The following is a 25095-nucleotide window of genomic DNA, read 5'->3' on the forward strand; positions in this document are numbered from 1 at the left end:
ATATATATATATATATATATAAAATATATATATATATATATATAAGCATACACTCCTCCAATAAATAAATAAATATACTGCGGTGGGTAGCCCTATGGAGAAATTACCATACGCCCCCCCACAGTACCCAAATCTACCCCTCCTCTCAAAGCTCCTCCTCCTCCTTCTTCTCCTCCTCCTCCTCCTTCCCCGCCCGAGCGCGGCCGGGCAGACCAACGGCCAGAGGTGTTCTGTCCTTGCGCGGCCGCCGTACCGCCCGCCGGGGCAGGGTGGCGGTCGCCATAGCGACACGGCCTAGGCTGGGGGTGGCCTCGCTCGGTCCTGGCGGGCGGGGCGGTGGCGAGGGACATCTCGGGCCGGCGGGGATGAGCCATGGCCTCCGTGAAGGTGGCCGTGCGAGTGCGGCCAATGAACCGCAGGTGAGTGTGGGGCTGCCCCGGCCTTGGCTCCGGAACCGGTGTCGCTCACAAGGGGTGCGGGGAACGCCGTGTCCCGGCTCCGCAGGCGGTGACAGCCGCTGCGGGGGCGGAGCTCTGCCGGGAGCTCCGGGGCTCCCGGCGCTCGGCTGAGCCGCTCTGCCCAGCAGGAGCGACTGCTGGGAGCTCTCCTCCTCGCCGGGAGGTTGGGAAGTGGCTCCAGGTGAAGCGGAGAGGAGCGGGTCTTTGCCTGGGAAGTTCACTGTCGTGGTCTGAAGCATTGCTTTGGTCCTTCTGTAAGGACAGAAAAGTTACTCTGGTGAAGATAGAAAACTCTCAGAGGAGGGACCTGCCAAGGATGTATAGTCAGGCTTCTAAAATGTGAAAGAAACCTACTTTATCTGGAAACAGCAGCTTTTTCTACCTGCTTGAGAGGGAGATTGTTGTCCAGTTCATTTGGAGCCATCATGGTTAAAGGTTATCAGTTTATGCTCAAAATATATATATCTATATATATAAACCAGGCAGTCTACTGCATTTACTGTATGGACAGGAGTTCATCACCCACTTCCTGAGATGTGTCTGGGAAATAAACACCATTTTCTTTCATGAAATAATGTGCATAATGTGCACGGCAGAGTTAATGGTCTAATTTAGGAACTAATTTAGGAAAACTATCCAATTCTACTTCCTCTTCTCTTGTTCTGAAGTCATGTAGCCAGTTCAAAAGAAAAGTGGTTTAAAGCCCAGGCAGCCCATCAGACTCCTACTGTTCCTCCCACTTGATCTGATTCAGATGTTTAAAACACACAATTTGTCACATTCTGAAAGCTGCTCAATATCTTGTTGTTTTCAGTGAGGGAAAGACAAATTTTACGAGAATAAAGCTGATGAAGGTAGGAAGGGGGAAATATTGCAGGTTGGTTTTGAATAATTTAGGTGGATGGAGCTGAGTGGTTGGAGGTCTGAGTTGGTGAATAATCTTGTCACACCCTTTTGCTTCCTCCTGCCCTCTCCCTCAGGTCTAACCATGTGGTTCTTAAAAAATTTAAAAATTATTCTATGTATACACTCCACTTTTCCTTCAAGAATCTCTGACAACAGCATAGGTCTTCAGGGTATTAATAAGACTTGTTATGTGCAATGTTTTGGTATCATGGAGAGGTTTTACAGGAGGAGTGTACCTGTGATCTGAGGGACACAGATATGGAAAGCACATGGCAGAAGAGAAGGCTGGTAATTGTGGTAGGCAGTGGGAACACAGACCTGTGAGTGGACGTTTGCAAGTGTTGTGGTAAAGGAAGATCAGACAAAGACTCTGGCCCTGGTGACTCTGTTGCATGTGGGAGGATAACTTGGATGGGACTGGATCTGAGCATACCAAGAAAACGATGAAAGTGGTTTGTGATAAAATGGTCTTTGTCACAGCTGTGTGGCAGCAGGCAGGCTTACTCTGAAAACTGGTGTCTGACCATGCAAACTGTGAAGAACCTACCCATTTAAGTTGCTAAAACCTTGGATTTTATGGGATGATGTTAGCTGTTTATGAAACATTATAAGGAAGCAGGATTTAGTGCCCTGGGATGTTGCTTTTAAGGATTGATTTTTTTTTTTTTAGAGGCACAGTTGGTGTTTGGTGTGGGACCCAGCACTGGAGTCACTGGTGTTCCTCTCTATCAGTCACTGCTGGACTCACGCTGTGTTTTGTAAAACTACTAACCCTAAGCCTAAGCCTGAGAGGATCCAACAGCTTTTCTTATTGCAATAGGAAAGGCATGCTGAAATGTAAGCCAGGAGCAGTAATCATATTTTTCTTAGTGGTTTCTCAGAATGGTTAGAGTTGGAATTGGCCCCTGGAGATCATCCAGTCCAGCCCCCCTGCCAAGGCAGGGGCACCTTGGCAAGTGTTCCCTTGCATATGTCTTCTTTCAGCTGTGCTCCCTTTGCCTTTTTGGGTCCCTGGAGAATTTTACACAGGAAAGGCCTTTCTACCTATTCAAAGGAACTTTACAACCAGGTGTTCATTCTCCAGCACTAAATTTCAAAAGCCTTAGCATGATACTGTATGGAGTTTATTTAGTTAAATTTGCTTTGGTTTGTTTGAAGTTTAATAATATAGTGAGCTTATTTCATGAGTCATTTTTAATTAGAGAAGACAGTTGATGAATGGTTATAGGAAGACTCCTGCATTATGGAGCAGTTGCACCTTGTGGTGTCACAGCACTGCTAATTGTCTACTAAGTCATGAACAAGGATTTTGGAATGAAACGTGATGGGGAGAGGGTCGTTTAAGGATTATTTATTCTGTTGCATAGCTAACTAACTTTTTTGCTTTCTTCTTCTGTGATTTATTTTTAGTCTTCATTTTCTCTGACTTGACCTGTCAAGTCCTTAACCATTTAAGTCTTTAACCATTCTTCTTGGAGTACCATCCCAAATTGTGTTACACAGATGTTACACTGAAATATTTTGATTCTATCTCTGCATAATGTAATGAAAGTATGTCTAATGGCTTTACAGTTAGTGCTTTGAAACCAGTTGTAGCATAAGCTTAGAAAGTTCAGTTACTTGGTGAGTCTCCATCTGTCATTTGGTTTCCCTCATTCAACACTGAATTGCCATGACAGCCCTTAAGTCTGTATGTTTCTGTAAAGGCAGCAAAAAAACCTGCCAGCTGGCTGAAGCCTTGGTTTTTGTCATCAGATGGAAGGGGAGTGAGCTTGGGTGTTTGGTATATTTTGCTTTGGCAAGGTAATGGATTTGGACACTGTGATTTCTAAGGTTCATTTTCCAGCACAGTCACTAGAAACATTCATAAGATGGGATTGTTGAGAAGTGTAATTATATTTGAGGCACTATTTGCTCACATACTGAACAGATGACTTTGGGTGACTGGTTACTAGTCACTGTCTTCTTCATAGTGTGATATCTGGGATCCTGATAAGCCTCACCTAATTCTGGCTCTCTGTTTTTTATTATGCATAGCATTTGCACAGTTCAAATAAATGCACTGCTTTATTTTCATCTTTTCAGAGTCTTTAAAGAAGAAAGAGAAAGTAGTATTTTCTTGCTTCCATTTTGTGTCATGTTTCTTCTTTATGTAAACTAGAATTCAATTAGTGTTCCAGGAAGCCACTTTCATACTTTTGTCAGTGTATTGGTTTGAGACAATTTAAAGAAAAACATGCTGGAATGTGTGAAAAACGCCAATCACTTGATTTTTAAAATTTTAAAAGTTTAATAATAATAAAATGGTTATAAAATAGTAATGCAATTAGAGTAATAAAATTTAGAGTTAGGACAATTACAAGACAATAAAAAGCAAAGAATTACGGACGTCCGGATGCTCTCAGACACTAAGTCACGAAAAGCATTGACATGCCTTGCGAAAAAAGGAATAACCCTTAAAAGCAATAGCCTGTTGCATATTCATATATCTCATACATGATGCATAATTCCTTGCAAATTAAGAGTTTCTCTGGTTTTTGTCAACTCCTTCCCCTTAATCCTGGTGGTTCCATAAAGACGGAGAGAAGGTGGAAGAACGTTTGTCTTTTCCGATAAGGAGGCAGTAACTCTTTATGGGCCCTTTCGCTGTTATCTCTGTGCGAAGAATTTCTTGATTATCTCATCTCTTTCTTGAGCTAGTTAAAAAGTATCTTACATAGCACAGTTTCTATTTTAACATTGTGTTATAACCTAAAAATATATTTAATACACTACTTAAGAGAATTAATACAGCATAACTTTCTAACATTACACATATAATATAATTCATTGTAATATTTGCAAAAAGCCAATCATAAAGTATGCATTTTTCACAAATGAGTTATCTCCTTTATCATTCCAATAATCCCTTTCCACCAATAAGAAATAAATACTAATAGAGGAAAGTGTAAAAAACCATGGTTTATTAACAAACAGGTTGCCAACATGTAGGAAAAAAAGTAAACAGCTGCTAGGTACCAAACTGCTAGACCTCACCACCCCACTGGAACAGAGACAATGTGGCATCAGTAAAGGCAGGAACTTCATGGCGCACTTCCAGCACTAGAGGAAGGCCCGATGGCTCGTCCCATCTTCCCACGGCGAGGCAGAGGACAGTGGGCACGGCAGGCGAGGGCACTCGGTGTCCTTTTTCTTCCCGCCTGGACGCGGTTAATGGCAGCTCGGGCTGGAGTCGCTCCTCTGCACTTAGGGCGTGATGCCGCCGGCTCTCGGATAGGAAGCCACGGAATTCGCCCTCAAGGCAGCCTAAAGATCGTCACCACAGTTTTCCCAAGACGAGGAAAAAAAAAAAAGAAAGGAAAGAAAAAAACCCTTGCCTGAGCAAAAATCGAACCGCGTGTGAAGCAAAGACCACGCCGTGCTGAACCGCGACACGAACCTGTGCAGCTTTTAAAAAACGCCTGCTCCAAAAGCCAACTCCCTAACCCCCCCACCCCACCAGGATTCCCGGCTGCGGGGTCTTAAAGATACAGGAACAAGTTTTGCGCTCAGATGGTTACGGGATACATTACCATTATGTATCACCCCAAGACAGTCAGTTAAATAAAACCATCTAAAATATGCCAAATACGAAAAACTGTTTTGATACTCAGTAAAGGAAATATCAACTTGATTCTTCTAAATACTTCCACTAAATTCTTGTGGCTCTCAATTTCTTACGCCTGATAGCTCTGTTCTGTTTGGCTTTTAATTCATGAAATAATAGAGGGACGCAAGCTTTATCAGATTTTTAACCCTTTTCGTCTGTTTCTTGTATTTGCATAAACTAATTATTGTGCTTAACTGGCTGAACAAAGTAAGTAAGTGCTGACAGCAAGTAAGTGCTGTCCTTACTTGCAAAAATGGGTCTGCATTGCAGTAAGTTTTTCTCTGTGCTTACCCAGTGCTCTCAGCATTTTTGGGTGTTCATTTAAATGAGTTGCCTAGACTTTTTCATGGCTCTCTTCTTATAGAAGAGAGATATATTTCATTATATCTGCCAATATAATGAAATAGAAATTCTAATTTGATTTCATGTTTAAATGATCAGCTAATTTTCTCCTGCATATACACACTCCTTGGATTTGCTCTCCAAACAGACGTGACCAGTGGCAGAAGTACCTGTCATAGTGCTGTATGTGGTTTTGCAGCCATTCACAATTATGGCATGAAGATTAAAAGCTTTTCTATTTGGTAATGGGGAGACAGAGAAATTATGTTCTATTGCAGAGGCAGCTTTTGAATGAATCTGGGATTTGTTTGGGTTAAGATCTGATACTTTAATCCACAAATACAGTCTGTGTGATTATTCATTAGCTGTAAGGTTGGCCCTCTTGGATAACTTCTGGGTTACACCTGTAAGTCTAAGCAACTCCTCTGCATGCAGAGCTGGAGACAGAGTACCCAGGGAAATCTATGACCAATATCTTATCTTTAACTGCTTGTACAAACCAGGCTGTAGTATCAATAGCAGAGTTTTCAATGGCTCAAGTTAATAGAGCAATGCAAAGAACAGAGATATAAAAAAAGCTGTTTTGTTTAACAAGGAACTTGTGACTGGAGTGTTTTTGTAGCAGGAAAAAGAAATAACCTGGTAAACAGTGAAGAGCCAGCTGAATTCTTTATTTCCATTCTAAATGTTTCCTAGTATTTTAGGTAGGGACTTACTTATCCATGCTTTTTAGAATTGAGAAGAGAAGCAAAAAACATGCATGGAAAATGTATTATAAGATTGTCAATACAGGGAAGAGGGAATGAATTGGTGTCTCATAAATTACAAGTTTTTAAGTACGAGCTACTGTATATTTTTCATTTTCAAGTTACTGTGTACATTTTTAGTTTTCATAAGCCTATAAAGAGAGTGTTTTGACAAAATGTGTATAACATTAATGTATCGCAGGTGAAATGAGGAATGATGGAGTGATTAGAAGGAAGGACACTCATAGCTAAATATATCTGTCTCTGAAGTACACAGGGAAATTTTTACTGCATCTGTTTCCAAACACTCATTACTGGTTGTTGCTCTTTAGAGGTGTCCAGAGTGATCTCAGATAACATAACTCAGAGCTTAAATATAGCCAAGTGTTGCAATACTGTCACTTTCTGAACTACTGTACCGATGAGGATAAGCCATATATTAGCAAGCTGAGTTTGCTATTTCCTGTGGTAACTGTTTGAACTTCCATTTTAATAATGGTGCTTGATTTATAATCATGTACAATTTCTCTACTATAGAAAGAAGTTGAAAGATCCTTAAGCATAGGGTGAGGCTCTGGTGTGCCTGGGGTGAATATATATCTGTCTTGCCTCTGCCTTTTTATATAGTTGAGTTTGAATCCAGTAAAAATTTACTTTGATGCTGAGTTGGCAAGATGAACTAACTGCTCTGAATATTGCTTTTTTACCTTGCCACGTTTTGTGGTTAAAACCTTGAACATATTTAATAACCTCTGGCAGATTTTTCCTTTTTTAAAAGTAGATACATTTCTCTCCCTGAAAGTAAGCTATGCATATATGTCCGTGTAAGTCCCTTCATTAGTGTGCTGCTTCTGTTGCTGGCACTGGATCAGTGCATAACAGTGTAGACTGATCCAAGCTCTTGGATCATGTAAACTTGATACTAAGAGTACTTGAAGTCTGAAAGAATAAGTGTTCTTAGTTTTGTAAGATACATCAAGAAATGTCTTTACTTTCTATCTTTCATCTTTTCAAAAGGAATGAACTGTAGGAAGAGTTCTATTCTACAGTATGGTCATGAATCTTCTCAGGATAGGTCCTCTACTACAGGGAGCAGCAGAGGAGTGAACATCAGCCTGACAATGTCCACGTCATCTCTCCTTAATAATTGCTACCTAGTACTTGTTCAGCTGTGGGTTACAAAGTGGGGAATCTGATCTGTGTCTTACCCTGCAGGTGAAATGACATGATTTTTGTGTGGCCATATGTTCAAGGTGTAAAACTTGAGAGTAAAGAGAAGTGAGTAGGACATGCAGATGTACCTGTTCTGCAGGGACTGTTGGTCCAAGGTTGTGGTGGTACTTGATGTCAGACGTGGTGAGAATGTGTTATTTGAGAACAGATATCAGCAGTAAATTATGACATAAACATTTGTGATTAGGTAAAAATGCTCTCAAGGATTGTAAAGGTCTCAGAGATGGTAGTTTGGCTGCTGTTATTGCTGTCTGTAGTTCTGGAATGAAGATGCAATTGCGTGTTTGCTTGGAATCATAGGTGCTGTATATTGTGAGAGCCCTTTAAATGGTATCTAGACAGATCATGTGTTTGAGAAAGGGATGTAGTAAGCTGGGTTATAAGGCTGTAGACAGACCATTAAAAAATGAGGAAAGGCTGGAGAACCTGCTTTTGAAGCAACTGAAGCAGAAGCAACAACCTGCTCACAGCAGAGCATTGACTTGAAGGACTAGAAAATAAAAAAACCCAAAACCCCAGAGCCTAGTGGCCTTACAGAAAAGTGTTGGTTGTCATATATAAGAGCTGTCAGAAATCTTACAATCAATATATTTTAGAGGCCTTTTTTGTGTGTAAGAGTAATAAATAGAGGTATCTAAATAGTTCAGTTCTGTTTATGTAAGAACGGAAAAAGTTGGGAGGTGAGGAAAAAAACACCCAAGTTATTTTACTCAGGAGTTTAAGGAGAACATTGCAGGTGTAAAGCAGAACAGTTGCTCTTCTGAAGAGCATAAATTGAAGATGGTCTAACCATGTAAGGGGTGCTAAAACACAGTACTGGACAGCTGGGTTAAGGAGCAGGGTCTGAGAAGAGTGTCCTTTGCTAAAATAAGAAGTTAAGTCAAATAGAAAAGCCATCAGCAAGGATGAGAGGTGACTGGGAATTTGGATGCCACAGGTCAGGATATTTTAGAGAGAAACTTGTTGGACTCTACTTAGGCTTTTCCACAATAGCAAATGTCAGCAGTGCTCAAGGGAGCTGAAACTTAGGGGTTAGAGAAACTTAGGGAGCTGAAACTTAGAGGCTTAGCACTAGAGAATGCCAGCACTCTCTGGTGTTTGTTTCTATACAGTTTCTCACCTGTGCTGAAGTACACAGTCTTTGAATGTTAGTGACTTGTTTTTGTCTTCTTTCTGTGCCCTTTCTCTCAGTGGTTAATTTTTGAAGGTTTTCTGCTTAGAAGCAATGGATTTGAATTTAGGAGTGTGCTCCACACTAGGTGTAATCCTTGTTTGCAAATACAGTTCAGAGCCAAGCACTGAAGCTGTGGTTGGTGCTTCCCCCACCAAGCCCCCATGTTAATATCTCCTAAAATCCCGTTTCTGGAGTCTCACTATCTGAATTAAATTGGAGAAGATGAACAAAAATGATGGGAGTCCTTGATTCAAAGAATATCAAGCTACATGTATACTCTATGTATTATAACTACCAGAATAGTAGTTAGGTTAGAATAGGTTAGGAGATGCAAATCTAGATGTATTTTCAGGGCTTAAATGCTGAAAAGCTAAATTAAATACTTACTTATGGCTCCTTCTAAATATCTCCTGAGTAATGGAATGAAGCTAATAATGGATCAGCTTAAACAGTATCTAAGAAATTACTGCTGGTGAGATAGTGCAGGTTGTGTAAGAATCTCCTGAGGCTCAGGCAGTTGGATAGAGCTAATACCTTTTAAGGAAGTCATTAGAGGAAATCTTGCTTCAATGGGAAGGTGAGACTAGACCTGGTTGACTGTTAAGTAGCTCCTGTGCTTGCCATTCTATCTCACACCTCCTTTTCAGTGGTTTTTGCACAGCTTTAACACAGCAGTGAGAATAAATGGGGTATGTAGTGTTTAAAATTTGATCTTGCTCTTTTCATGTAGCAAAGAAGATGGATCAGGAGGGAGAGTCCCCAAGTGCAGAGCTTTATCCTTGTATTGGTGAGCAGCAAAGCTGGAGCGGACCTGTCCTGCAGAAGAAGCTCCAACGAGTTTCAGCCAAGTACTGGACTCCCAGTAACTGAAGAGTTAATAGCTGGGAGTGACAGTTAATTTTCCATAAACCATCGGAGGTCAGGCAGTCCACTTAGAGCCTCTGCTTACATGTGCTTATTTTCTGTTCTCTTTAGTGCTTTAATGCAAATACTTCAAAAGTTTTTCAAGCATGTGGATTTGTCACAATAGTTGCCTTGTTTTGTCTGTCTCCCTCCATAGCATTGAAGAACAAAGACCTTCCAATGCCAGCGGAGCTGGAGCACAGTGGTAGCATGGACACATATGGGGCAGTGTATTTAGACTGGCCTCATGTACAGTTTGCAATCCCCAAAACTTTCTGATCTTAAGCATTTTGAACTTAAAAGCCTGGTTTTAGAATCCTTTATTTTAGTATTATCAAACACATTGCCAGGTTAAGTATGCATGTTATATCACTGAAATGATGAACAATAAAATACTTTTAGCTCCTGGTTTTTTTTTGAGAATTCCCATAGACCAGAAGAAAAAAAAAGGTGAATAAGTCTCTCTGAACTGTAGTTTTCCTGAGGAATTGAAGTAAGAGAAAAGTGAGTCTGTTTGTTTTTTAGCCTTTGTTTATTTGAAATTAAGACTAGTTATTAAATAAATGGGATTAGCACTCAGCTCTTCCAACCTAACTGAGCCCTTGGACTCTTAGAAGTCTGAGTGCCTGAAAGACAGGTATTATGGGTGAGAACAGCTGATTGAAGAGCAAAGTACTCTGTTTTGCAGAGGCTGTGAGTACAAAGCCAGGGTTATTTACTGAGAGAGAGTTTTTCAGAGTTATTTAACAAAAAGAGTGCATAGATGGTACTCAGCATCTTAATTGCTGGTGGGCTGAAGTTCTTATTGTTGATGAGTCAGACACTTCAAATATTAGCTTTATGAAGACTCTTCTCCGAAGTGTTTATATTGTAAATACAAAGCAATAATGAGATACAGAAACTTGGAGTAGACTCATAATTTTTCTGTATGCTTATACAGTGGAAAGATATTTGTACTCAGATAACTGAACTCATTTATTGTTCAGTTCAGATTGTTTCTGTGTGTCTCAGTAAAGGAAAAACATGACAGTAGAAAAGCCCTATGGATTACCTGAGGAGCTAAAAGACCCATGAAGTTAGGCACAATTTTTCCCCGCCCTGAATTTCTAATTTGCGGACTTCCTACCCCAAAAGACAAGGGCACTGCAGAGCAACTGTGAATTTCTGAATCATATTTTGCTGTACACAAGAGGTTAAGATAATACGGTCTTTGACTTGGGATCGGAGAGCTAAAAGAACAAATTGGAAGAAACAAGATATTAAAAACAAGTACACAAAGTATCACATGGGCTGAAATCCAGGAGTCCTAGATAACCTTCATAGTGGTATAATAGTTACAACAGAATTCCAGAATGTCATTCATATCAGCAGTTGTGTTTGAGGTTATATTTTATGTTGCTTCTGCCAAAGATGGGCTTTTGCAATATTTTCTTCAAGGCTGCTTTATTGTGTAAGAAATGTGTAAGAAGATGATTCACATGTATGCGTATTCTCAGTTCAGTCGGAGAGAAAAAGAAAGGTTTCTAACCAGGCTGGGCTTGGGAAAGAGTTGGAAAGGAATGTAAATAATTCTCTCTCTTGTTTTTCACATTGTTTATAGATATGTTCTGCCACCGTGCATCATTCACAGGGCACCAATGGTGAGAGATGTTTTTACTTTAAGACCAATGAAATTAGTCTGCATGATGTTCTCTATAAATAGAGCGGTGTATTTGAAATAAAGGGGAGTTTTCTTCTTGCCTTCTTACTTGGAGTCTTCATTGTTCCCGTCCTTCCTCAACAGCGACACACATGTGGCTATCTTAAAACTTCAGCTGTGCAGCACTAGTTCCCATTGTTAAGACCATTACTGAACCTGGTCTGGTCAGTATGCAGGCAGAGCAGGAAAGTTGCCACTGAGGTAGTCTTTTGCTTGAAGATTAAACCTTTTCCAGGTTATTGGGAGATCACTGACCATGGTGCATGTAGATACAATAACTTTTAAGTTTGCTGCTCCTTATGATTTAAAAATTTGCATATGTGCCACTCACCAGTTGTGATCAGAGTTCTTGGAAGGTGGAGCTACCTAAAATATTATTACAAAAAAATTTAAAAAGCAGGTCAGGTATATGATTTAATATAGTGATCAATCTATCTCTACGTGTTACTGCAAGTGTGCATAGTTTTCCCAAGAACACTGGATATCATTTGACAGAAGACAGCACAAAGACACCTGTATATTCATATTTTAGGAGCATTACTGCAATATATTAAACTGCTGGTTCTCAGTGTTGTTGGTAAAATTTATTCTTATGGCTAAAAGTGTTTAATCTAGGCTGTCCTTCATACAAGAACCAATATATGTCTACTAGTATAGACTTAGAGATTATTTCTGTTTCATGACATATACAAGATTTTCCTTGTGTCTGCATTCTCTGTCACTGGATTTATTGTTCTGGTTTCAGCTGCACAGTGGAGAAATTCCTGAGACTAGCAGAATTCTCTCTTTTAATTCTTTTTAAAATTTGCCATTTTTTTTTAACCAGTAGAAGGGAATGGAGGTATCATCATAAATTTGCACAAGCAAATGATGAAGATTCTGTTGGTCACAGAAAACCCTATGCCCATACAAAATGTGCTTTAGGACAAAATTCTCTTTTAAAGTACCAAATAGGTGCAGAATTTCTGTTTCATACTGAGACAAATGCAAACTGATCATTAGGAAGCTGTTTATTTTAATTTCAGTCCCCAGGAGGTTTTTTTTCTGTTTTCTTGTCTGACTGGAAGTGAGGTGAAACTCAAGAGCTGGCACACCTCATCTGTCAGCCAGCCTGGGCTCATTTAGAGCTTTTGAATCTGTTGGCTGATGTCAGCTGAGTTTGACAGCATAGTGGAGGTCTTGAAGATAATGAAGATGTGCTGTCAAAGAAAATGGGCAGCTGTCAAGGAGCCTCCAGAGCTCTCCTGAACAAGGGAGTGCTGCCACCATTTTCAGCTGTCACTGGATACCTTGAGGACTCCTTTCAAACTGAGTCTGAAGGACTTCTGACTGCAGTTGTGCTGCTTGATGTACAAGGTACAGGCATTAACTTTAATGTGTTTGTGTAAACATGGCTTCAGCCATTTAATTATGGCCTTGTAGCCATATTAGTCAACACCATGGCGTCACTTGGAGATTAGGATTTGGAGAGATTTGCTCACCTTTTTTCTGTGTTGGTCTCAGGGAGTTTAGGATATGCTGTGCTATTGCCCTGCTGTGATTTCCCCCCCTCCGCATTCCTCTTTCCTCCTTGCAGTTAACTGCTGGATGACTAGCTGAATTGAGCAATAGTAGAGGGGCAATTAGAGCACTGAGCTGGTGTATTTTCTGGTGTCTGTGCCAAGAAACTTGCCTGCAAGATCACTTTGACATTTGGTTAGGAGCCACGGGATCACAGGTTGTAAGTTTCTGTCCCTTGTGATCCTGGAGCTCCATGTGGTGTATTAAAGAGCAGTGAGAACATCCTGGAGGCTGTCCCTGAGCGCTGCTGTGTGAGCAGATTTGGCTCAGGAGGGAAGCAGGATTTCTTAAATCATCAAAGCATTAATTGTGAGCCAGTTTTGGCAGCTGGTCTCTTTATATTGCTTTGTGATGGAGGCTGGAATTTGCAGGGGCAGAATCTTTGGCTGAAGCTCTTCTCTGGATGAGGTAGGGCACGTGGTTCCTGTGGATGCTGGTAGAGCTGCTGGGTGCTAGAGGGTTATCCTAGCCCTGAAGGTTACCCAACACTGCAGTACAGCTGTTTACAGCCTGAACCTCGTCCTGGGGTGACTTCATGCTGCTGGTATCCCCATCATCTGTCTTTTTGCTCAGAAATGGGTCTTGTAGCTTTAAGCTAGGCCCAGAGAGAGAAGAAGTGGATTTTTTTGATGCTGTTTTCAAAACATGGAGATAAGAGTTCAGCTTTCTCTGAGCACTTCGCAGTGTTGTCTGTGTTCCCTGCTGCAGAGAGAGAGAGAAACGGGAGTTTTCTTGCTTTTTTGCTGGTTTTCCTCGTTAGCTATGACAATGAAGGTTTTTCCAGAATTGTTTTTTTTCTGGAATTGTTCAGCTTCTCTCTGGTCCAGAACACCAGGACAGTTGCCCAGCCTCCAGCCCATAAGCTGCTCTGTGGCCTGGCAGCCGGGCCAGAGCCTCAGAGGGACTGAGAGAGACTGAGCGAGCCGAGCCACGCCCCACAAAAGGACTCGCTCTGAACCACAGAAGGACTTCCTGAGTTTGCCATCTCTTCGGAACAATGAGAGGTTTTATTGTTTAATCTTACTCATTTTTTTTCATGTTTGTGAATACTTTGCATGTTAAATAAACAGTTTTTTCCACGTTTCTCCAAGGAGATTATCTCCAAACTGGTTAGGGGAGGGGCAGCTGGATCCTGCCCTTTAGAGGAAACAAATCTGTCCCAAACCAGGACAACCTTTAACAAAGGTGGAACTTGCAATCAAAACTTTATGAAAGTGACTTGGCCCTGATGAACTGCATTAAATGAGTGCCCAGAAATAGCTGTCATCAAGCAAGAAATTGTTTTTTATGAGATGCTCTTAAATTCTGTATGGGTACAATAAATTATATGCAGCTGTCTCATATTAAAATGAAGCTTGGGCATTTGATTCCTGTTATTTTTTTCTTCCGCTTCTCTCAGGTTGTCTTATTTATTCTAATCCTAGTATTCCTGTTTTAGGTTGTCCTCTCACTATCCCTTCTCTTTCAAAAATGCAAAATTCTATTTATGAATTGTATTATTGGCTAGTGCTTTCCAAGGTCCTTTTTTAAAAACTTTGAAATCCTCATTCTTTAATAATGTTTAATAATATTGCCAGTATTATCACAGAATTAATTACATTAGTCTTCTCAGAATTTTGTGTAGTTCATATATGGGTGTTAGACTTTAAATGTTATGTATCAGTATTCCATTATTGAGTAGCTTTAGCAGAGTAATATGGAGAGCTGGCTAGGTCTGGGAAAGAAAGCACTGACATACTTGATTATTTCCCCTTGAACGCCTTAAGCATGAAGAAATTAATATTAAAAAAGCAATAATTCTGGACCAAGGTTCTTCCTGCCTAGAGTCCTTACAGACTTCCTAGAGGAAGCAAGTTACAGTTTGTATTTGAAAGAAATGTTTATAGTAGGATTGACTATTTAATTGGGCCAAATTACTTGGTACACCTTTGCTGAACAAATAGCTACAGACAGGTAGAGGCTGTGGAAGAAGCAGGATGACTGGGAGCCATCCACAGGCTGCGTTACTGCAATGCCAAGATCTATTTCCTGCAAAAAAATACCATTGGACACTTTTCTCCATTTCCCTGTTTATTATCTGTAGCTGTATTTTGGTGTTTCAGTATCTTATGTCTAGATCCAGTAATCATAAGACATGCCTCAAAGTTTTCCATGGTACATCTAAATTCAATTGTATAATTAATGCTGTAATTATTACAATTTTCCCTTTCATTAGCTCTAGAAAATAACCTAATGTGTTGATACTTACTTAAGTGTTTTTATTTGCCTAATCTTTATTCATTAATGTAGATTTTAAAATGGGTTTTGCTTTTGTTTACTATTTCTGCTGGAAAACTGAATATGAACAGAGTAGCTGGAGAACAGAGAGTTGGGTCATCTAGTGCACCACAAAGAAGAAAAAAGACTAAAATCCTGAACTTGGTTGTCCTGTTATTGGGAAGAAGTTTCTTTTTTGCATTTTGTACTGGTGCAAGCAAATATCCAGGAGTGTGATATGTTGAAGCAGCACTTTATTGCTTTAAAGCCCTCTGCTTTGCTCTGCACTGGTCAGGCACACCAATTTGTCAGGTGACTTAGCAGATGATTGTGGGACAGGTGTGTCAACGTTTGAAGAGGGAGGTTTTGTGTGCTGTGCATCTTTCCCTTCTGGCTCTTTTTTCCCTGTGCATGTTCTCATTAGCACAGGAGGTGTTGTGCTCAAGGTTGTCATTCAGGAGCAGCCTGTATTGCTCTTATGACTAACAATAGTAAAATTGCATCTCTGGCAAGCAGGTTGTTACATGCTGGGTTTAGACACCAAGCTCACAATCTTTTATGGTATTTTTGAAAACAGTAGGAAACAATTGTGAAATAAATGCAAGTGCATGAAAACTCTTCTTTGGAACTGGATTTTTTCCTTCCTGGCATCCTTGTGCTTTAGGAAGCCACAAACCTGTGTAATTTTTTGTCGGTAGTACAGTCTCTCTCCTTCGTTGCTATGATGCATCAGCACACATATTTGGTACCTTATTTCTTATTTTAAAAGAGTTTTAAAATACTAGGTTTTTGTGGTTTAAACATTCAGTCCCTGTTAGCTAGACTATATGGATAAGTGGGAACTGCTGCTGCTGGAATGTTGCTGAGAAGCTGGGGCTTATATTGTTGTGTTCTGTATTGCCCTTCCTTAGAGCCACATACTTGACTTAACTGGGCTTTGGATCAGAGTACTTCCAATTAAGAACAGACCACTTAAGTGACTTGCAGATTTAAATTTCTGAAGCGGATTTCCTCACACTTCTACTCTGTTTCTAAAAATGAAGGAATTTGGAGGCAAGCCCAAGTGCTTCAAATATATACCATAGAAGTAAATAAACATTGGGCACAAGAATTAAAAAATAAAATAAAAATTAATTAATCTGACAACTGACTGTGGCAGGCTGATGGGTGGAAATATGACTCTGGATAACTGCGGTATGTTTTATTTAACGTACTCAAGTCTGTTGTTTTTTGGTTTTGATTTTTTTTCAGGGAGAAAGATCTTAATGCAAAGTTTATTATTTCAATGGAAAAAAATAAAACAACAATCACAAACTTAAAGGTGAGTAAACACAATTTATACAAGGAAGTTGTAACTCAATAGCTGCCAAAATATGACTGGACAAAACAGTGATGCTTGCTACACTGTGGGCAGTGGCCCCTAGTTGTTAAAATACAGTGTTAAAATAATGTTTTGGGGAAACCAGGTTACACTGTTAACTTGCTACTATGTGGTTTTCTGAAGACCACTCTATAGGCTCCAGCTCATAATTTCTTCAAAGGTTTATGACTCAGGTCATTACTTAGCTGGGAGATAAAAGCCAAAAATAGAATAGAGCTATGTTTCTGATAGCTGTTAAATCTCTGCTTCATCTCTACAAGTCTTCTGAAGTTGCCATGAAAATGAACAATACCTAAAGTACCCATCACTTGCTATAACCTTTTGATGGTATATTTTAACATTTCTCCCAGCAAGAAAAGCCATGTGCAACAAATAGGTTTTTGCAAGATAGTTTCTCATGACTAATATATGAAAAGGAGTTTCAGTGTGTAGTTTCTTCTGAATGATTTGGAGCATGGTGAGTATTGCCAAAGTAGTACAGTGTCAGCTGTCGTGTCTTAAACATGATGATTGCCTTAAACAGCAGGTATGTCACACCTTTTTAATTATGTCTCCATGTTGAAGTGCTGTTCATAGTGCAAGCATCTCTCTGGCTTCTATAAATTATATGTGTAGGATAATCCCTGATTATAATAACAGCCTATATGGACCCATTTAACTGAACCCAAGTATTGTGACAAAAATGTGCTGTGGGGTTAGAAGCAGTAAGCTAAAATTCAAATAATTCCTGCTATGCTGCAGGAGGTGAGGTGTCTTACTGAAGGGCATGCCTCCTCCTAATTTTGTCAGTGTTGTTGGAATCATAATCTGACCTGTCATTATACATTTATAAATGTATATAGCATTACGTTAGATTCATATTCTGATTATTTATTGTCAAATGTTTTTAATTACTTCATCAGGATGTGTTGTACCAGCTCTATTTTCTTTTTTTTTTTTTTAATAGATACCAGAGGGTGCTACTGGAGACACAGGACGAGAAAGAACGAAAACATTTACCTATGATTTTTCCTATTTCTCAGCAGATAGTAAAAGTCCCAACTTTGTTTGTCAAGAAATGGTAGGATTTCTGATGTTAATAATTGATCTTTCCCCTTTCCCTTTTCTTTGTCTTGGATGCATTCCATGAAACTTCTTTCCATTGAAAGTACTTTTTCTGTAATTCAGAAATTTTCTAGATACCTGAGAGTTTGAATTTTGCTTTTTTCTTTTTTTTTTAAACTTATCTAACAATGTAAGTGGTGTAGTTTCTAATACAGCAGGCTGAATGCCTTCTTTCAAGTTCTTTTGTCTGATTGATATTATATAATGTCAAGTTAGAAAGCATCTCTAAGCTGAAATTGGTTTTGAAAAGCTTTTTAGAAAAAAAATCACTTTTGAGAAGCAAGCATATAGCTTTAATTCACTTAGAAACAATCTTACCTGGTTGAAGTGTGGTGTGGATTTGTTTGTTTTTTTTTTTTTTTTTCCCTTGGTCCAAAAGCCTTGGTACACATTGAAGAAGATTCTTTTTTTTCCTCCTCCCTTGAGTATTCACCTTACGAAAGGACAAAACAGTTTTTCTTTCTGCACAGTCAGAGCAGAAGATTAAACTTGGAGCTATAGACATTATTCAGATAAACAGATCCTTTGTGAACTTGCATTTCATGTGAATGTTGAACTTTTTGGTTCTTTCCCATTCCCTAATAAATTTATTAAGTGAATCTCAAGTTGTGATTGCTGACTTCTCTTTTGGTTTTGATGCTGTAAGCCTCAAGTAAGAGTAGTTCTTTCCCCTTTAAATAATGCAACAGTTTACTGAATATCCTGTAAGCCTGCTGGGTACTTACCTTCTTGGGAAGTTATGGGATGCAGTATGTATCCCATAATGTATCTGTTCAGAAACCCTTGAAATCAGGAATGCTGTAATGGCTAATCCTAAAAAGTCTCACAATTAAAACTAGTCATAAGAAACAGTAAGTTGAAGCCATTTAAAAATATTTATGAGAATGACAGGTTTGCCATTAAATATATCTATATATATATCTATACATATATATATATATACATATAATGACTATAACTGATGGGGAATTTAGACTTGGAATTTTTTGTTTAACCATCAGGGTAAGTGATACGTCCTCTTATTTTGTGAATACTTCTTTTATTTCAGTGAGATATTAGCGTTTGATCATATATATTCTTAAACTTTCTGGATTGTTGTTTCTTGATGATGTTATTTTAAGTAACACTTTTTTTTGCTATTTTTTGAAATACCAGGAAACATACATTTTATTTGGCCATCAATGTAGAAATGCCCTAATTACTTCAGTACTGTGGCAAATTGAGGTAGTAATGTACTTGAGAGCAATGATTTGAACCTGAGATTCTAGTGAATGCTTTTAAGCAAGTGTTTCATGACATATTGCTTTGCTAGAATTTTAGCAAATGCTTTAAATTGAGCACGCAGAGTCAGTTAATTATTTATTTTAACTAAAACAGCTTTGATCATGTATTTTTCTGCTCTGATTCTAAATGAAGCTTATTGTCATGCACCAGTTGTGACTTAAATTTATGGATATTTAATTCTTGGATCTTCTAGATACCTACCTTTAGATACTTCTGGAAAGCTGTGTTAGACAAGACCACATTAGAGGAACCCCAGGAAGAGATTCATGGTGTTAGTAGGCTCTTGCTGTTACAGTGCAGGTTATTTCCAGAATCCAAATTTGCTGTGAAACAATTTGGTTAATTCTTGTAAAAAAAAATATTTGCAAAGTAAACTTGAATACATACAAATAGATATCCAAGTTGTAGTCTATACTGATGTCCAGTTTCCACATATAAGTGATAAGTTCCCCTTTTCCAAATTTTTCTTTCTGGTGCCATTTGCCTGTTTCAGAGTGGGTCAGGTAGAGGCAAGATTACTATAACTTGCCTATGTCAGGAGTCTGTAGAAACAAAAATAAATTAAAATGCCCATATACTGATGGCTGCAGCAGCCTTGAGCAATAATTTATAAGCTGTGAGTTTTATGATTCGTAATGATAGGATAAATCATAAACATGGCTTCAGTGTCTGTGTTCAATATTGTGCTATTAAAGTGTGTTCTAGAACCTTGGACACCTCCTTTATCTGTACTGGCAGGAGTGTGGGCTTCTCTTGCTCAGCTACAAAAATATTGTTTCTCAGGTGTCATTTTAATTACACTGTGTGCAGTGCTTCGAAAACAAAAGGAGTTTTTAAACTATAGGAGTGCAAGTCCTAAATATACACTGCACAAGCTACTGTTTTGCTTTTGTTAATGATTTCATATTTAATTGGAAGACTTTGTAGTTAAGCTCTTACCAAGTTCCTGCAGAAATCACAATTTACTGCACCAATGGCCTAGAAGGGCCTCTTTTTCGCATTCATCTTGCCAGAGAATAAAATTGATCTTGATTGCTGGTGATGTGGTTGCCTAGTGCCCTTTGTTCATGACTTACATTTTTCCATTTGAAAGGCAGAAAAATAAGAAGTGGAAATCTGTCTAATACTGCATACCTTATTAATATGCCTTGTAGATGCAAAATATACTTTAGTATTCCACAGTTAGAATGGGGATGGCAATTTGCCATCAAGCTTCTTAATTTGTATTCCTGACCAAGAAACAAATAGAGTTTTGATATTTACTGCCCTTTTGTGACAAACTGAAGGAAAGACCAAACAGTCTTTGCTTCTAACCTGTGTGTTAAGCCTTTGTGTGTTCAGACAAGGCTGACCGTACCTGTCCTATGCACTACCTCAAATCACATGCAAGACATACACAAATTTTTAAAAAGGAAAATTCCATCAAAAGAGTAGTGCATAAAGACTTGGACACAGAGAAAAATAGGGGAAGGAATAAAGTACTTTGGCTGATCTTTATGTTCTTCTTCTTTAGAGATATAACTGGTTACAGCGCTGTAACTCCTTTGCTGGAGGGAAGGTCAAGTGAAGTATTCCAAAGGCACCTTTGAAGATTAGTGATTAAGGAAATTACCCAGCAGTCCTTCTAGGGAGAAGCTGTGAGATTATAACTGTGCTTGTGCCATTTGCTATTAAAAATGGCTTGTATCTCTTGGAGAATATAAACCACATAAAGTGCAGACACGTAGCTAAACTATATGAAGCATCTATGAGATTTTTGAAAATCATGTCTAGATGGTGAGACATAGATGAATATTTTAATTGGTAGAAATGCTACACCAAGTGTTACTCCTTGCCCAGTGAGGGGTATGGATGGAAATGAGGGGTAATGATGATGAAAGGCCAGGCAAATCTGTGAGGTATGTTGTAGTGAGCCAGTATTGTAGAGGAAGGTGGTGAAGGCATCTGGTGAGAGCTGAATTTATTAGGTGACAACAGAGTCCCATATTATGGGATGTGGAGGAAGGATCATTATTAGTTATTACATGTTGAGGAGAAAAGAGAAGTGGTTAAATGATGGAAGAGGGTCACTTAACCGCATTAAAAACAAGTTTCCATGTTTGCTAGCCTAAAAAGCATTGCTATGTGAAAGCCACTTATGGGGAAAATACAGAGAAGATTATGGGTTTTGTTCTTACACCTGATTAAAGCAAAAAAACAAAACCAACCAACAAAACCCTCCAAAAAGACCAAGGAAGAAACTGACAGAATCATGGAATTGTTTCCTTTTCAGCGGGGACTGGATATTTGTAGAATGTGGAGAGTTGGTGAAGATACAAAAGATAATAACATATGATACCAATAATATAAGATACATAAGATACAAATAATATACATAATAATATAAGATACAAAAAGATAATAACAATGAATAATAATGAAAGTGAATGGAGTATCTGAGATTGCTGAAAGACACTGGGGCTTTAGAAAAGAAAGTAGCAATCTGACATGTCAAGTGTTCCGTGACAGAGAAACAAATAAAAACCAAACCACTGCAGTGCTGTAAATGAAATATGGTAGTAAGACTTAGTATTTTATTTGAAATAATTTCCTCTCCTATAGTAAATATGTGTTTTCTCACTGTGTTGTGGTATTTTTCGATATTTGCCATGCTGGGCTGATGGCAATCATCTTCCCCAAGCTTCTGTTGGCTTAAACTTTTTTTTTCTTTTTAGGTTTTCAAAAATCTTGGTACAGATGTGCTTAAATCGGCTTTTGAAGGTTATAACGCCTCTGTTTTTGCATATGGACAGACGGGGTCTGGAAAGTCCTATACCATGATGGGAAATGCGGTATGTTGTGTTTTCATTGAACCCAGAATACCAGGTTGGAAGGACCCTCAAGGATCATTTGGTCCAACTTTTCTTGGCAAAAGCATGGTCATGACAAGATGGCCCAGCATCCTGTTCAGATGAATCTTAAAAGTGTTGATTGTTGGGAATCCACCACTCCTCTGGGGACATAATTCCTATCGCTGGTTGTTCTCATGGAAAATGATCCTCTTGTATCCAGTCCTATTCTCTGCAGGAGTAATTTGTATCTATTACCACTGTCTTTCGCATGTGACTCCCTGTAAATAGGAGTCTCCATCTTCTCTGTAGGCACTTGTTGAATACTGGAACATGGTTATAAGGTCTCCTCTAAGCCTTTTATTCTCAAGGCTGAACAAATCCAACTCTCTGTGCCTTTCTTCACATGACAGCTTTCCAGTCCTTTGGTCATCCTTGTGGCCCTTATCTGGACCCTTTCCAGCATATCCACATCTTTTTTTGTGTGGCAGAGACCAAAACTGAATGCAGTATTCTAGATGTGGCCTGACAAGTGCTGAGTAGAGTGGACTAATGACTTTTTCATCTCTGCCCTGGTTGTTATGATGCAGTCCAGCATCCTGTTGGCTTTCTTTGCCACACTGTTTGCTCATGTTGTGCTTGCTGTCCACAGGACCCCCAAGTCCCTTTCCACAGAGCTGCTGTCCAGCCAGATAGATCCCAGCCTTTGCTGCACTCCTGGATTATGTTCTCTCATGTGCAAGACCTTATATTTGTTGAATTTCATAAGGTTCTTGTTAGCCCACAATTCCAGTTTATCCAGGTCTTCCTTTGGAGTCGCTGTCCCTTCTGAAGCATTGATTTCCCCACTTGGTTTGGTGTCTTCATCAGACTTTGTTGTGGTACTCTTGGTCCCATTGTTCAGGTCACTTATGAAGAGTTAAACAGCTTTGGGCCCAATATTGATTCCTGGAGACCCCACTCATGACAAGTTTCCAGTTTTACAGGGAGCTATTGCCACCACCCTCTGAGTGCAGCTTGTAAGCCAGTTCCCACCCACCACACAGACCCCTTGTCTAGACCATAATATGTTAGTTTCTTTAGCAGCAGGCTGTGGGAAACCATGTTGAAAGCCTTGGAGAATTCCAGGTAGACAATGTCCAGTTCCTGTGCCACATCAAGTGAGCAGGTGTATATTTTTGTTGGAATGGATTAAAATTACACTGTTACAGGAGCATGTTTTTTATAGAATTTTTAATACTGCTTCTGTCTGTATGCTACTAACCCTTCCATGTATCACACATTCTAACCAGTTATTTTTATTCAGTAACAAAGCCAAAAATTTTTAATGTTACTGCTGATTTTCTATGCCCAACTTGAGACAAAAAAAAAAGGAAATAGTGATTTTGAGAAAATTAATGATCAGCTTTTTCTGAAGGTATATGCTTTTTAGACCTTTTTTGAAGACTCAGAAGATTAAAATAGCCTTAGAGAAGGCTGTCAGGCGAGAAACAGAAGTTGGACATGACAGTAGTTCATCAAACCCTTAGGAGATTATACAGGAAATTTAATTTTAAGGATTATGTCCTATTGAGCACTGCAGGAAGAGGAGGGTGTGATAGGAGATATTTGGCAGTTTGTGAATGAAGGATGGGAGTGGTTTCTCGCAGTTGCCTCTGTGACTGTCCGAGGACAGAGAGAACCCACTAAACTTTTGGGAGTGGAGCAGCTTAGAAAGACTGACTGATGAAGCTTGTTTGCCAGGCAGCCTCTGCAGGTTTCATTCTTTAATCCTTGGGAAAAGAAATGTATTGTGTCTTCTCCCAGTAGAAATGAAAAGGACAATATTAACACTTATCCTTCTTTGGATAGATCACTCTTCTGAAATGTAGTAAGATTGGGCTCTTTGCACCTCCTCTAGCTTAGGAGAGTAAATTAGCTGTAAATCTTTTTCTTTCAGTTGTTACAAAAGATGTAGCTTGATATTTACCTCAATGTCATAAGCAGAATAGACTTTTGTCACCAGAAAAGATCTCACAACCTAGGTGTGGATTTCTATTTCAGAAATTTATAAAAGTGACATTTTTATGAGACTGCCTCACTATATATAATGACTGTAATTATCAAAACAGTTTGCAAATGAATAGGTGCTGGAGTTTGTTTGACACTATTCAGTAATAAAGGTCTAATCTTCTTGGCATGGTACATAAATACTTTAATCTGGCTTTGTATAGAGTGCATATAAAATATACTCAGCTGGCAAATTAAATGCTTCAAAATTGATGACCCTGTACAATGCTGTAAGAAAACTTGAATTGTAAGTAAGTATTCTTTCTTCCCTACTTCTATTTAAAAAGCCTGGGTTCTGTTCTTATTTTGTTTTCAATATTTGCTGTTCTTGGCTCTGGAAGGCTTCTTCTGCAATTCTATGTACAGCAATCATTTCAAGAAATATGTAGGCCAGTTAGAATGTTGATCAGAGATACTGAAATGAGCAGAGATCTATAAAATATCAGGAAATTCAGACTTGGATATGCAGAGAAGGCAAGACTATGGGGGATTAAAAGTCTTCTAAGACCTGAAAGGCTGCTACAGAAAGGAAGAGAATAATTTGCTCCTTATGGTCGAGGTAGATGGGCAAAACTCAGTACATTTAAATTGCAATCAGGATTTTTCTGGTTAGATAGCACAGAAGAACAGGCTTTTAATGAGAAAATTCAGCTTTTGAATGAACTACCTATTTGGGTTCTTCTGATTTTCATGTCTGGAAACTCTGTAGGCCAGAAAAAAAAAATAGTCAAAGCTGTTGTTGATCCTGCCCTTCAGCTCTAGGGGGTGAAAAGGTGAAAGTGTTTAAATATAGTTTCCAATAAAGAGTGTGCATTCTTTAAGATGTACATTTTACTAGCATAATACTCTGGGAACTGTGTGTGCTTCCTTTCTCAACATTATATTGCTAAGGTTGAAATTACTCAATTACAGCTTGTACTTCCTATTTTGAGCCTCTCTTTGTGGTTGCTGGATTATGTCAGACACTAATGAATTGCCTAAAACTTTGTGATAGATCTTCCATGTTTTTTCCCCTAAGCTTTAATTAAAACTATTCAGGTATTTCCAAGCATAAGATGAAAGAAAAGTATTTTCCCTCTTCTGTTGTGTAAAAAAACAATAAAATAAAAAAATGTGTGTGTGAATTTCCAACACTAACCCATGGAATTTTACCTGGAAATAGAGAATGATAATTGACAGATACTGGCAAAGGCTGCTCCTCTGTTGTCAGAGGCAAGTGTCTCAAAAAAAAGCCATATTATCTGCAAGTTTCTCCCTTAATCTAGGATTTCTTTTGGTTTTTTTTAACCCAAGGTGCATTCATGTGAAGAACTAGGAAAGATAGGAGCAGAGAACAGATTATTATTTCAAAGAATGAAGCTTGGTTTGAGAAGGATAGAGAGACTCTGATTAAGAGGAGGAAGAAGCGGGGAAAAGGCAGAATGGAGGGATAAAGTATAATTAAAAAACTGACAGTGACTGGATGAACTGGGAATTTTATCTGGGCAAAGGAACAAGGAAGAGGAACTCAGAGGTGGCACCTG

General features: G+C 39.0%; 1 protein-coding gene across 11 annotated transcripts in view; it reads left to right on the top strand.

Moving 5' to 3' along the window:
* The first annotated feature begins 303 nt into the window (after positions 1 to 303).
* Positions 304 to 25095, top strand: part of KIF16B (kinesin family member 16B) — a 141911-nt gene continuing 117119 nt past the window's right edge. For all 11 annotated transcript variants that reach the window (XR_008436381.1, XR_008436382.1, XR_008436384.1 and 8 more), the window contains exons 1-4: positions 304 to 419; positions 16178 to 16247; positions 17254 to 17367; positions 21410 to 21526. Coding sequence is in view for 4 of the 11 variants with exons in the window: in XM_053973913.1 (XP_053829888.1) it covers positions 373 to 419; positions 16178 to 16247; positions 17254 to 17367; positions 21410 to 21526 (348 nt within the window). In the remaining 7 variants the exon portion in view is untranslated. The remainder of the gene's footprint in view (positions 420 to 16177; positions 16248 to 17253; positions 17368 to 21409; positions 21527 to 25095) is intronic.

Source organism: Vidua macroura, chromosome 3 (assembly GCF_024509145.1).
Source record: "Vidua macroura isolate BioBank_ID:100142 chromosome 3, ASM2450914v1, whole genome shotgun sequence".
NCBI classification, from domain to species: Eukaryota; Metazoa; Chordata; class Aves; order Passeriformes; family Viduidae; genus Vidua; species Vidua macroura.